The sequence below is a fragment of the Oryx dammah genome, unplaced genomic scaffold, assembly GCF_014754425.2.
Source record: "Oryx dammah isolate SB20612 unplaced genomic scaffold, SCBI_Odam_1.1 HiC_scaffold_2, whole genome shotgun sequence".
Classification (NCBI taxonomy): domain Eukaryota; kingdom Metazoa; phylum Chordata; class Mammalia; order Artiodactyla; family Bovidae; genus Oryx; species Oryx dammah.
Window position 1 is genome coordinate 153,538,801 of NW_024070186.1, and position 14,460 is coordinate 153,553,260.

Below are 14,460 nucleotides of genomic sequence, written 5' to 3' on the forward strand. Positions count from 1 at the left end.
GGGCCCTCAGTAGTGAAAGTATGGAGTCCTAACCACTGACTGCCAGGGAATTCCTAGATATATTCTTAATAACAACAAACGTGCTCAGACATTCAGCTGTGTCCGACTCTCTACGACCCCATGGACTGGGATTCTCCCCACAAGAATACTGGAGTGGGGTGCCATTTCTGGCCGGTCAGAACTAGGTAAGGGTTGTAAGCAACTAAGAAGTAGGAACTACTAATATTACCATGCTACAGATAAGAAAACTGACACAAAGGGGTTAAATCACTTGCCTGAGATCACACAGCCTAGCAGTGTAAGGATTCAAATTGAGAGGCTTAGTTTCAGAAGCTTTGTTTTAACTACTACATTTTTCTGCCTACAGACACTAAATTGTTATATACGGAGATAGCAAATACAGAAACACTTTGAAAATCAACGTGCCATGAAAACACTGAAATTTTAATATGAAATACGTGAGCTGAACTCCTATGGATATTTGAAAGAACACTGAAGGAAAGAATAACTAGGACAATTCCAGAATTTGTATACAATTTCTGTATACAATTTATTTATAAATCCAGTAACATGATTTGACTGAGTAACAAAATTATCCAAGGAACTAATAAGCTAACCTGAAAGCTTAAAAAAATATGAAAAGTTCTGAAGAGAAAAAGAAAGAAAACTAAACGTCAAAACACATACCTGCAATCCTGGTTGCTCCCAGAATAATGGGACAGATCCCCGGATTTGTATGAAGGAAGAAACAGAGTCATCTAAGTACACAACCTACAGAGAAAAGTGCTGGGTATAATACTTCCACAAAGTTGTTCCCTCTACATCAGAAGACAAATCTACTAACAGTTATATCTCTTGACCAGCCTCTCATAAACAAATTATCCTAACAAAACAGTCCAAACAGGCCATAAATAAGCTGAATTTTTTTCAACTAGTGATAGTTCTACAAACATTAACCAAGAAAATAGTGAAAATATAAGCATTAGCATTACAACTTTAAAAAAAGGAATTCCTTTTGAATTCATTTAGTTGTTTTTCTTTACCTTTTTCTAATTTTTAAAAACTAATCTGAAGACTTAAACTGGATTGAGGGCAAGGCCTGAATTTACAATTACATAGTTACATAGCCAAAAAATAACGTAACTTCTCGTTTCAGATGGTACTCAGCCTACCTTTAAGAGTTGAGTTTGACTTAATTTCATCAAAACCCACTTTTCTTAAATTGTCTAGCTTTGTAACTGAAGATTTTCAATTCAAGGCACTGATGATGTCATGCTGATTAGAACAAATTGTTACTTACTTGAAGAGCCATACCTAAATAAGCTTGTTGTTGAGGATCCTTTCTTAAGGCTCACAAATAGCCAAGAGCAATCATAAAATGGCATTACAGATGTCAAAATGAGTTCTGAATCAAATAAAAACCTGCTTTGCAACTGTTCTTTGTGACTTCCCTCTAACACATGAATTAAGCAAGATAAACACTATATACCTGTTCTGTTTCTACAAAATTGGCGACGTGACCATCATCATTTGTTCCCCGGACGTTAAACCTGGTCCCAGCTCGTTCACAGCTTAGTCTGGAAATGAGGCAAGCCTTTGCCTGTTTATGCGCAGCATAGATTGTTCTGATTTCTACTCCCCCACACATGAGGCGTAATAACCAGTCGTCACAATTCACACCGTAGTGCTTGAGATGCAAGTGCAAAGACTGATTCCTAACAGAAAAAGAAAGAACTGCATTAGCGTGATGAGCACTCCCCAACACACTCCAGTATTCTTCCCTGGAAAATTCCATGGACAGAGGAACTTGATGGGCTGCAGTCCATTGGGTCGCAAAGAGCTGGATGTGACTGAGTGATGAGCACATACACACAGCACCTGCACAACACGGCGTGCGTTCTGAGACAGTGCCCCTGGGACTTCAGAGGCGCCAAAGGGAATCAACCCACTTACATTCACTGTGCCAGGGACTGGCGGATAGGACCAGACAGGGAGACCCTCGGACATGTGATCGGTGGGCCATGCAAAAGCAGCACATATTCTATGTTTTTAGCATTTGGGCCCCATTTGTTATGTCTTTCTTCATAAGGTATTTACCACTTGTTTCAAAAAGCGTTTCCACACACAACTCCAGGGAATTTATATATATATGGATTTTCTTAAGGCCTTTTATAAGGCTCCATTTTAATTAAATTTAAATAGTTACATGAGCTAGCAGTTACCACATTAATGCTTGTCTAGGGTTTTCCCAGCGCTCCAAATACTTCTATACTCTAGGTAACAAAGAGGGCCTACTTTCCAATCTTTTTCAGGGCAGAGAGTTCTGTTTAAATGAACACACAGAAACCTGATGATCAGAAAACAGATTAAAAGTGTAGTTGTCATGGCCAAAGTTGGGATGGGGGCTGGGGACCTGCCACACTGGCCATCTTTACATCCCTCTGCCTGCCTCAGGGGCTCTGCTGGAACCACTGCTGCTGCTAAGTCACTTCAGTTGTGTCCAACTCTGTGCGACCCCATAGATGGCAGCCCACCAGGCTCCCCCGTCCCTAGGATTCTCCAGGCAAAAACACTGGAGTAGGTTGCCATTTCTTTCTCCAATGCATGAAAGTGAAAGGTTAAAGTGAAGTCGCTCAGTCGGTCCGACTCTTCGCAACTCCATTGTCTGAAGCCTACCAGGCTCCTCCATCCATGGGATTTTGCAGGCAAGAGTACTGGAGTGGGTTGCCATTTCCTTCTCCAAAGGAAGGCTGGAGGCTGGAACCACAGGCCTCCAAAACTCCTCACCGAACCACCACCAAGTAAAATACACTGTTGTGCAGAAAAACTTCCTCTCTGGGACTTGCAGATAATAAAGGCACCTTACAAAAGGGAAGTTGCTAGAATATTGAAGCTTGGTTCTCTGGGTTTTCAAACTACCAGTTTAAGAGGAAATCTTAAGTGCTTTGCACTATCTTGTCTTAAACAGGTATAAAAACAATGGACAGCATTTTCTTGAAGGCTTAGAGTTGTTAAGAATCTACATCAATGCTGTTGGAGCAGTCTCCCCAGTCCCCACCACTTCAGGCTACGCTGCAGGGGACAGCAAACAGGTGGTGGCCACCTGCAATCCTGAAAAACCAGAGATAACCCCAGCCTCTGTTATCCATTCAAGAAAGCATACTGGAAAGTCAGTGAGTAGTAGGCTTACTCCTGGGATAACGTTAAATCCGATGAATATTACTAATTTAAAAACATGACTTCAGCTTCCACACTTCACTTATTATTTACCTTGATCTGATCTGGCAAAGCTCAAACTGGCTGTGACCCAGTTCGTCCAGACACCACAGCTGAGGCCCAGATCATAGCAGAGGCAGGACAGACTGACTGTCCCCCATTTAAATAGCAGTGGGAGCCGTGTATTTGTTCAGAAAGAATTTCTCCCTCTGCTGTCAGTTGTCGTTCTATTTAAGTTTACACTCGACTCTCAACTGACAGCAGCCTCAAATCCCCAGTGGAGTAAAACTACACAGGCTTTTGGGATAGGTGTTTGCCACTTTCTGGCTAGAGAACTTATCTGGCTGTATCTTGGGAAATATTTCTACAAAGCTGCAAGGGTTTGCATAATCAATTCTAAAAGCTTTCCTTTTTCTATGCAAAGTGAAGCTCCAGACTCTAATCCTTAGCAAACCTTTAAAGACTATAAAGTGAGCAAAACTCACCTTTGGCATTTCAGCCTCCTCTTTGCTCATTCTTGTTTCCAGCCCATAAACCTCAATCTGTTATCTAAATTGGCCCCCACCTCCACCCATAACTGAATGAAAAGATAAAAGAATTATTCCCACGGATTAAACTTCGTGATATTCTTAACTGCTGGCCATTTAGCCAATGCATCTGCACCTGCCTGGACTTCTGATTATGGCAGGGAAACTTTTCTCTCTCAATCTAAGAAATGTGGGGTTAGAAAGAGCAGAGGGAAGAAAGGTAAGGACAGCTGCCCTAAGACCAGCTGCAACACCATCGCCACCTTCAGAAACATCAGTGTCTCTTCCATCAGAAAAGTGCAGGGTTGACATGAACAGACGGGACTGCTTGTTTCTCCTACGCCCTCCCTTCCCCTCCGCCATCCTCTCGGCCTCCGCTAGGCTCCAAGTCTCCAGCTACAGCGCTCCAAAGCCCCTTTTCCCTCTGCGCTCTTGGCTCCTCCATGCCACTCTGGGCCAAGACACTTCTATGGGAGCTACAGGCTACCAAGTTATTGCTCTAAATGTAGTTTCCAGTCCTAGCATTGCTGACTTTGAGCCCTCTGACCCCCAGGGCCTTCTCCAGGACCATTCAGGCAGATAGTGAAAGTGAGAGAGAGAGAAAGTGTACAGTGGGGAACCCTCAGAGTCTGAATTACTGAGGTAAGCTGTGAGCACAGTCCTGGACTTTGGCCTTATAATGTAAGTAAACAACTGAAATACAATTTGTCCGTTGTGTTAAGGAAAAAAGTCAACAGTGATGCTGACTGTAGACAAGAGAACGACTATACTGGAAATCTGGTCTGTTCCAATAAAGTGATACCAATTACAGTCACGTGGGTCCTGCTGCCCCATTAATGCATACTTACAATACAGCACCTTCTTGCATAATCCTGAAATATGTCACAGTTACCTAATTAAGTCTCATTTTATTACAGTACTAAACTTGATCCCAGCATACTACTTCCTTGTAGTCGGTTGCTCTTGAATCAAAATCATCTACTTACAACCTTCCATTTAAAAACAATAAGGGAATGTAGGCTTAGAAAGGCAAATGTTGCCAGAGATGAGATCTCAAACTAAGAACCATACATATGATTAACACAATTCTATTATGATTAATTCCTTCCTGATTTAAAAATAAATATTTTAAATATATGTCTGAAATGGAAGGTCCGTCTAGATCAGAAGAGTAAATGGGTTTCACATCACAGGACTACTTTAATAAAATGATGGCAGATATCTGCTATGCTCCACTGAGGATCCCACAACAGTAAAGAGTGGTGTCCTCAAATGGCTGTGCCCACCGTTGCCAGCTCTAGAAATAACTGGTATGCCTTTCATGTTCCAGCTCACCCAGTGGCTGCACTCACTGCACATGATCACAAGGGGAAACATAATACAAACTCACCAGAAAAATCTATTGTCAGTTGTGTGTTCTTGCAAGCTACGGTGGGCATTAAGACTCAGATCCAAACTGACTCCAGATGCAGACCATGCAAAATAAAAGTTTCCTGAATTTAAAACCTTTCGCACTTCCGAAATGCGATCCTCGTCCGAAGAATCAACTCGCAGTGATATAAATTCAGTGGAAGTAACTCGGAAAACTTCAGATTCTTGAATTTTTCCAACGGACATACATCCAGTGACTAGGACCAGATAATGTAACATAATATCACCTGCAAAAACCAAAGACTTAATGGGATGGGAAGTCCCAATATTCTACAAACTATTCAAAATTTCTTCCAACTTTCTTCTCGTGTCTCTGCCTTTTAAAATCTGACAGTGTGGTTATTTTAAATTTATCACAGACATATTTAAGTTCACAACTAGATTTTGGCAGAAGTTGGGAAAAAAATATCCTTGTTTAAATACATTTAGTATGATGAAGCATTTAAACATTAACAGAATAACCTTACATTTATGAAATTATTCCTCTACTTAATCTAAAAGTATGTAAGATTTGTCACATTTTTAAAATGTAGGTGTTATCTTCCCTACCTTTCCTTTATGATTGTAAGAAGTTCAGACAAGACAATGAATTGAGAGTTCTTCATAAACAGTAAGGTTGAAAAAATGGCATTTAAATGTGAACTGCTGCTGCTGTTGCTGCTATGTGAAGAAAACGTCTTTGGTAACAATTTATAAAGTGATTTGGCTGACAAAAACTTTCATAGCGATTTTTTTCATCTAATTTTGACAAAAATCCTGTGCAGTGAGTATGAAGGTGAAATTCAGCAGTGGTAAACTTTGAGCATGTGGGGGCTTGACATAGGCAGAACTGCCCTGCATCTTGGCTTCTCCACTAATTATATCAACCAACTTCATGTGTTAACATATGCAACGTGAGATATCCTCCCTTTAGAAAATAAGATTAAGGGACTTCCCTGGCGGTCCAGTGGTTAAGACTCTGCTTCCAATGCAAGGATCCAAGTTTCGATCCTTGGTCAGGGAACTAAGATCCCACCTCCCGCGAGGGGTGGCCAAAAAATAAATAAAAAAAGAAAATGAGATTAAAACAAATCTCATTGGACTGTGAGGATAATCCAGGACAATACTAGTTAAGCGCTCCCAGGTGGCACAGTGGTAAAGAATCTGCCTGCCAATGCAGGAGATGCAAGAGAATTGGGTTTGATCCCTGAGTCGGGAAGATCCCCTGGAGGAGGAAATGGCAAGCCACTCCAGTATTCTTGCCTGAAATCCTATGGACATTAGAGCCTGGTGGGCTACAGTCCACGTCGTCACAGTCAACATGACTGAGTGACTGAGCACGCACGCACACACAGTGCTTTACGTGTGACAGTCATAACAAACGGCACATCTCCATTTGACAAGACCAGCGCTCCTCAGAGTACGATCCATGAACTAGTTCAGTTACCAGCTCAGTGAGAACAGGTGCTTGCTCCAGAAAAGAAAACTGCATCACTAAGTTCACTATTTGGTTTAGCTGACTTCTTTTTTTTCTCCACAGTAAGACTTTATCAATGAAGGAAGCCATGTGTTGATTTGCATGACAGCACCAGCTTCTTTTCTCATCCAGACCACTAACAAAACAGCTCATGGAGTGTAACCTGTCCGTGGGCCACACTCTGAGTCACACTGTTGTAGAACTGGTGATCACAAATGTTACTTTGCAGCCCATGGTGACACTGAATGGCAGACAGGCTCAAGCTGAGATGTTCTGAGTATAAAACAGATGTGTTTTCTACCACAAACCAGGGGAAACAGTGTGTGTTCTAAGACATCTTTCCTTAAGTGCACTGAAGCAAAAAAAGAAAGGGCAATGCCCTTATTTTTCTCTTCTAACAATGTTACTGATCTCTTCAAGTGTTCAGACAGGATGCTGCCTCTGGAATTTAAAATCAGGAGAGCATAACCATGTAGCATGGCTTTTCAGGGAACAATCACCTCAAGGTTAGGAGGCTTCTATACTCACAGATCAAATACAGAGTCTATGAAATCGTCTCTATCAATCTTCAAAATTACAAAAACAGAAATGAAAAAACAGATTGAATTGTATTGAATACTTACCAAGATTTAATCGTAAAACACCTAAAAGTCCATAGGCATCTAGAACTTTGGAGTATGTACCCTTGATTGCCTCTTTTTCTGCTGATGCTATTAAAAAAAAAAAAAAAAAAAGCTTTAGTATAAGAAAAAGGACCTGAAACATCAGATTCAATTTAGCTATAAAGCCAGAGTCTATCAAAATCTAAAGTCTGAATCTAAGTCTGATATTCTTAACATAAATACACTGCATAAAATCTTTTTTCGAACCAGTAACTTTAATAGTTTTTCCCAAAGAAGTAACGTTATTTCAGCACCATCTATTCATGAATCCATCCTCGCCTAATGATCCTGAAGTACCTTTAATAATATTCCTATTTTTTGGAGGTCGCTTTTGAATTTTCTCCACTGTCCCCTTGATCTGTTTAGCTAATCTTAATACAAGGAACACACTGTGTCCTGATATCCCTATAGGACAACACCCAACTCCTTAACAAGGACTCTTCCAGAATTTAGCCTCAACAGCCCTTCTGCTTCAGTCCTCATTATTCCTCTCCCTCCCCAGCCCAGCACCTTATGCCCCAGTCACATTAGACGCTCACTGTTGCCCAGACATGTCTTCCACGTCTCTGTGCCTTTGCAGTGATCTAGCTTTCTGCCTGCAAGGCTTGACCCAACTTTTGCCTCTGGCCAAAACTGAACTCACCTTAGAAAAACACAGACACAAAGTCACTTTCTGAAAACCTTTATTTCTCTAAGCACAAGTCTTTCACAGAGCTCCCTCTTCATGTTGCCAAAACATTTAAAATATATTCATTTGTCTTTCTCATTAGCCAACCTGTTCCCTGAAGGTGGACCTCGAAGTCTATTTCATTCTTTAATTGCTGACACTTAGAACGGAGCTTGACACATGGAAGACTACTAACGCTTACATTATGAAAGTTAATGGCAATGCTTGACCACAACAGTCACGCACAGGGACAGGGAAATCGTCAGTCTGGCCTTCACCTGGATTTATTTCTTCTGCTACGACGTTGATGACATCCACTAACCAATACAACCTACAAAACAATTGCCCTAAGACAGGCTGTGATGGTCATTCTTTTGAGAAAAAACAAAAACAAATCCTGAAGCTTTAAAGGAAAACCTTCTGAGTTCTTAGCAAACACACTTATTACAAATATGACCTTCTAAGGCCTACAAATCTGGAAACACAGGAGCCTCTTTCTCGTTCCATCCTTTCCTTTCCAGTTCTTTCCTTCTTCACTGCATTCCCGATTCCACAGCCTACCCCACAGCTCCCAGTTCACCTCTCAGATGACTGGCTCACTCCTTATTTACCTCTTATCTCTTGTACTTTTCCCTTCTCTCATTTCTTCAAGATTTGCACATAAAATACAGTATTAATATAAGTATTCTAATATTACATTCTGATAGAGTATCGCAGTATTGAATATGTTTTAACAATATGCATGTGTTCCATCTTACAAATGCTTGTAAGCAGATTATTACAGTCTTCTCTGTTGATCTCTACTGCCAACAAAACAGCCATAGTCTCAGGCTACTGCTTTGCCTAACATCCCATAGTTCAGTTCAGTCGCTCAGTCGTGTCCGACTCTTTGCAACCCCATGAATCGCAGCATGCCAGGCCTCCCTGTCCATCACCAACTCCCAGAGTTCACTCAGACTCACATCCATTGAGTCAGTGATGCCATCTAGCCATCTCATCCTCGGTCGTCCCCTTCTCCTCCTGCCCCCAATCCCTCCCAGCATCAGAGTCTTTTCCAATGAGTCAACTCTTTGCATGAGGTGGCCAAAGTATTGTAGTTTCAGCTTTAGCATCATTCCTTCCAAAGAAATCCCAGGGCTGATCTCCTTCAGAATGGACTGGTTAGATCTCCTTGCAGTCCGAGGGACTCTCAAGAGTCTTCTCCAACACCACAGTTCAAAAGCATCAATTCTTCGTGCTCAGCCTTCTTCACAGACCAACTCTCACACCCATACATGACCACAGGAAAAACCATAGCCTTGACTAGACGGACCTTAGTTGGCAAAGTAATGTCTCTGCTTTTCAATATGCTATCTATGTTGGTCATAACTTTTCTTCCAAGGAGTAAGCGTCTTTTAATTTCATGGCTGCAGTCACCATCTGCAGTGATTTTGGAGCCCCCAAAAATAAAGTCTGACACTGTTTCCCCATCTATGCCCCATGAAGTGATGGGACCAGATGCCATGATCTTCGTTTCCTGAATGTTGAGCTTTAAGCCAACTTTTTCACTCTCCTCTTTCATCAACAGGCTTTTTAGTTCCTCTTTACTTTCTGCCATAAGGGTGGTGTCATCTGCATATCTGAGGTTATTGATATTTCTCCCGGCAATCTTGATTCCAGCTTGTGTTTCTTCCAGTCCAGCGTTTCTCATGATGTACTCTGCAGATAAGTTAAATAAGCAGGGTGACAATATGCAGTCTTGACGTACTCCTTTTCCTATTTGAAACCAGCCTGTTTTTCCATGTCCAGTTCTAACTGTTGCTTCCTGACCTGCATACAGATTTCTCAAGAGGCAGGTCAGGTGGTCTGGTATTCCCATCTCTTTCAGAATTTTCCACAGTTTATTGTGATCCACACAGTCAAAGGCTTTGGCATAGTCAATAAAGCAGAAATACATGTTTTTCTGGAACTCTCTTGCTTTTTCCATGATGCAGCGGATGTTGGCAATTTGATCTCTGGTTCCTCTGCTTTTTCTAAAACCAGCTTGAACATCAGGAAGTTCACGGTTCACGTACTGCTGAAGCTTGGCTTGGAGAATTTTACACATTACTAGCGAGTGAGATGAGTGCAATTGTGCGGTAGTTTGACATTGCCTTCCTTTGGGACTGGAATGAAAACTGACCTTTTCCAGTCCTGTGGCCACTGCTGAGTTTTCCAAATTTGCTGGCATATTGAGTGCAGCACTTTCACAGCATCATCTTTCAGGATTTGAGACAGCTCAACTGGAATTCCATCACCTCCACTGGCTTTGTTCGTAGTGATGCTTTCTAAGGCCCACTTGACTTCACATTCCAGGATGTCTGGCTCTAGATGAGTGATCACACCACTGTGATTATCTAGGTCGTGAAGATCTTTTTTGTACAGTTCTTTTATGTATTCTTGCCACCTCTTCTTAATATCTTCTCCTTCTGTTAGATCCATACCATGTCTGTCCTTTATTGAGCCCATCTTTGCATGAAATGTTCCCTTGGTATCTCTAATTTTCTTGAAGAGATCTCTAGTCTTTCCCAGTCTGTTCTTTTCCTCGATTTCTTTGCACTGATTGCTGAAGAAGGCTTTCTTATCTCTTCTTGCTATTCTTTGGAACTCTGCATTCAGATGCTTATACCTTTCCTTTTCTCCTTTGCTTTTTGCCTCTCTTCTTTTCACAGCAATTTGTAAGGCCTTCCCAGACAGCCATTTTGCTTTTTTGCATTTCTTTTCCATGGGAATGGTCTTGATCCCTGTCTCCTGTACAATGTCATGAACCTCAGTCCATAGTTCATCAGGCACTCTATCTATCAGATCGAGTCCCTTAAATCTATTCTCACTTCCACTGTATAATCATAAGGGATTTGATTTAGGTCATACCTGAATGGTCTAGCGGTTTTCCCTACTTTCTTCAATTTAAGTCTGAATTTGGCAATAAGGAGTTCATGGTCTGAGCCACAGTCAGCTCCTGGTCTTGTTTTTGCTGACTGTATAGAGCTTCTCCATCTTTGGCTTCAAAGAATATAATCAATCTGATTTCAGTGTTGACCATCTGGTGATGTCCATGTGTAGAGTCTTCTCTTGTGTTGTTGGAAGAGGGTGTTTGCTATGACCAATGCATTCTCTTGGCAAAACTCTATTAGTCTTTGCCCTGCTTCATTCTGTATTCCACCTGTTACTCCAGGTGTTTCTTGACTTCCTACTTTTGCATTCCAGTCCCCTATAATGAAAAGGACATCTTTTTGGGTGTTAGTTCTAAAAGGTCTTGTAGGCCTTCATAAAACCATTCAACTTCAGCTTCTTCAGCATTACTGGTTGGGGCATAAACTTGGATTACTATGATATTGAATGGTTTGCCTTGGAAATGAACAGAGATCATTCTGTTGTTTTTGAGACTGCATCCAAGTATTGCATTTTGGACTCTTTTGTTGACCATGATGGCTACTCCATTTCTTCTGAGGGATTCCCGCCCACAGTAGTAGATATAATGGTCATCTGAGATAAATTCATCCATTCCAGTCCATTTTAGTTCGCTGATTCCTAGAATGTTGACGTTCACTCTTGCTATCTCGTTTGACCATTTCCAATTTGCCTTGATTCATGGACTTGACATTCCAGGTTCCTATGCAATATTGCTCTTTACAGCATCGGACCTTGCTTCTACCACCAGTCACATCCACAGCTGGGTATTGTTTTTGCTTTGGCTCCATCCCTTCATTCTTTCTGGAGTTATTTCTCCACTGATCTCCAGTAGCGTGTTGGGCGCCTACTGACATGGGGAGTTCCTCTTTCAGTATCCTATCATTTTGCCTTTTCATACTGTTCATGGGGTTCTCAAGGCAAGAATACTGAAGTGGTTTGCCATGTATTCTGCATTAAAGCTCTTTCCTTTGTCTCGAAGCTCGTCTCCAGGGTTCTCCAGACAGCTCATCTTCCCTGCCTACCTCTCCTCTTTTCAGACCATCGACTCTTAGACTTCTTCCTGGTTACCCTACTTGTGCTGTTGAATGAGCTGTGCTCTGCTAGTTGGCAGCAGATGCTAAGACTGAATGGTGTTCCAGTGGCTAGACTCCTAAGCTCCCAATGCAGGGGGCCGGGGATCAATTCCTGGTCAGAGAACTAGATCCCATGTGGGGCAACCAAAAGTTCACGTGCCGCAACTAAAGATCTGGAATGCTGCAGCCAAATAAATAAATATTAAAAAAAGACTGAGTCAATCACTCAATTACCTGATGATGTCACAGTTCTTTAGTATGCTCTTTACTGTGGTGGGCCTTTATCTTTATCAAACCACCTGTATGAAGTTAGGGAGTGAGGATGATTTCACCAAGCCATTAAAGTTATGGGGATGTGAATTTCATTCTTCATTCCTAGAGTTCCTATCATTATTTGTTACACTATATATTTATAGAAGTTACTCCTAACATTCAATGACAAGGAACAGAGTTAGAAAATATCACAACACAATTTTTAATTTTAAAGTAATACAGGAACCCCTTCTCCCACATCTTGCCTTGTTACAAGTACAAAATGTACAAAAGCAAACCTTAGAGAGGCTTGTTATTTCTCTGATGATAGAAGGCATGGTTTCCAGAGCAAATAGTATTCTAGAGTTTACACGTTATATGCATTTCAAACACTACCACTAGTAGAGTAATATAGAAATTACCAGATATATCTATCACTTTTATCACCAACCATTTAGGTTCAAATACCAGTAATAGGGTTAAAAAGAAAATATATTTTTAGTGTTAAGTCATCACTTTCCCTCTGGAGAGGGAAATGGCCACCCACTTTAGTATTTTTGCCTGGAAAGTCCCATGGACACAGGAGCCTGGTGGGCTACAGTTCATGGGATCACAAAGAGTCAGACATGCCTAAACAACTAAGCATATACCTTTCCTTAGAAAAGACAAAGTCATTCTATAACTTAAATTACCATGCAACAAAATCTTCTCTCTTCTAATAATGCATAATAATTACCTTTTGAATAACTGTGCTCCAAATACATCAATCTACCCTGTTTTTCAGGCCCAATGAAGACCCATCTATTAGACTGTCACCTGATTCAAACATGTGAACAAATGTCATGCTGTTCAGTTATTTGTGCTTTTGTATTATATTCTGAGATTCAGGGAACAGGACACGCACACAAACATACACAATTTAAATTAAAGTGTATATTCTTAACTAGAATAATGCTAGAGGAAAGAAAAACGATTCAAAGAATAGATGAGATGTCATTTTCCCTGTCAGGAATTTTTTGGTTTCTTTTCAAAATATTAAATGAAATTTTAAATTACTTTTTAGAGTGACAAATATTTGACAGGAGGTAACAGGCTTGGGGAGGTTACTAATTTACTACCCTGGCTACACTCCAACAGTCAGAGAAGGCAGCTTCATGAGGGAAGGGGCTTTGTCTAGTCCACTGGCCTGTCCCCGGTGGGCTAGCTCAGTGCCTGGCACCCAGGAGGAGTTTAGTAATTTATGTTCAGTGAACTGGTGAAGGCGATTTCAGAACCATATGAACATTTACCTCTAGATCCTTCCAATTTTATAAAAGAAAACCTAGTGTTTCCTTCTTAAATATCTTTACTCAAAAGGACAGTAGATGATTACCTGTTGTTTCATTTATGCTTCAAAGGTGTGGGGTAGAATGGAAGGAGGTCCTTCGCAGGCTGTGAGTCCAGGGAGAGTAAGAAGGTGTCCCTGCTCATGGAGTTGAAGCCACAGGTGGGGAAAGAAAGACTCTATTTGAGGGGAGAGGCAGTGGGCAGGAGGTGATGAAGTCTGAGTGGAGTGAGGAGCATAGTGTCCACCCAGGGATGGTGGGAATGGCCTGCGACGGGATGCTGGAGCTTGAGAGAGTAGAGAGGGCACAGTGCGTTGGACAGAGGCTCCAAGCAGGGTGCTGGAGCCCCGGTGGGGCAAAGAAGCCACCCATGGGGTGGAGGAGGCTGTGGTGGCAACAGGAGAGTGGCTGGTTACACACAGGGGGACAACCAAGAATCACGGAGCAGGTTTCTCACTGTCAGAGAAGGGCAGTACAAACACAGAGAGAAAACCAGAAGGGACACTGTGGTGCTGACTGGAACTGGAGTCACCACTGTGAACTCAGTTTTCTAGAGAGACAGACAAAGACAGAAATGGGTGGGCATAATTATACTTTCATACACATAGACCCACTTGTGCTCAGTTGTTCGTCCCGTGAACTATAGCCCACCAGGCTCCACTGTCCACAGGATTTTCTGCTAAGAATACTGGAGTGGGTTGACATTTCCTCCTCCAGGGGATCTTCCAGGGATCGAATCCTCACTTCCTGTGTCTCCTGCCCTGCAGGCGGATTATTCACCACTGAGGCAGGGGGAGACCCTTGCATATACATACATGCTTACACATTTTCCTTCACTATCAATTGACAGGACCTGTGATCAACAATACTCAAACCGACAACACAGTCAGCACTCAGACCTTGCTTTCTAATACATTCTC

General features: G+C 41.7%; 1 protein-coding gene across 12 annotated transcripts in view; it reads right to left on the reverse strand.

Moving 5' to 3' along the window:
- Positions 1-14,460, reverse strand: part of SYNJ1 (synaptojanin 1) — a 94,268-nt gene that overhangs the window by 59,509 nt on the left and 20,299 nt on the right. For all 12 annotated transcript variants that reach the window (XM_040228072.1, XM_040228149.1, XM_040228139.1 and 9 more), the window contains exons 3-6: positions 7,254-7,340; positions 5,134-5,401; positions 1,490-1,715; positions 688-771 (exon numbers count right to left, since the gene is read on the reverse strand). In XM_040228072.1, the coding sequence (XP_040084006.1) occupies positions 688-771; positions 1,490-1,715; positions 5,134-5,401; positions 7,254-7,340 (665 nt within the window). The remainder of the gene's footprint in view (positions 1-687; positions 772-1,489; positions 1,716-5,133; positions 5,402-7,253; positions 7,341-14,460) is intronic.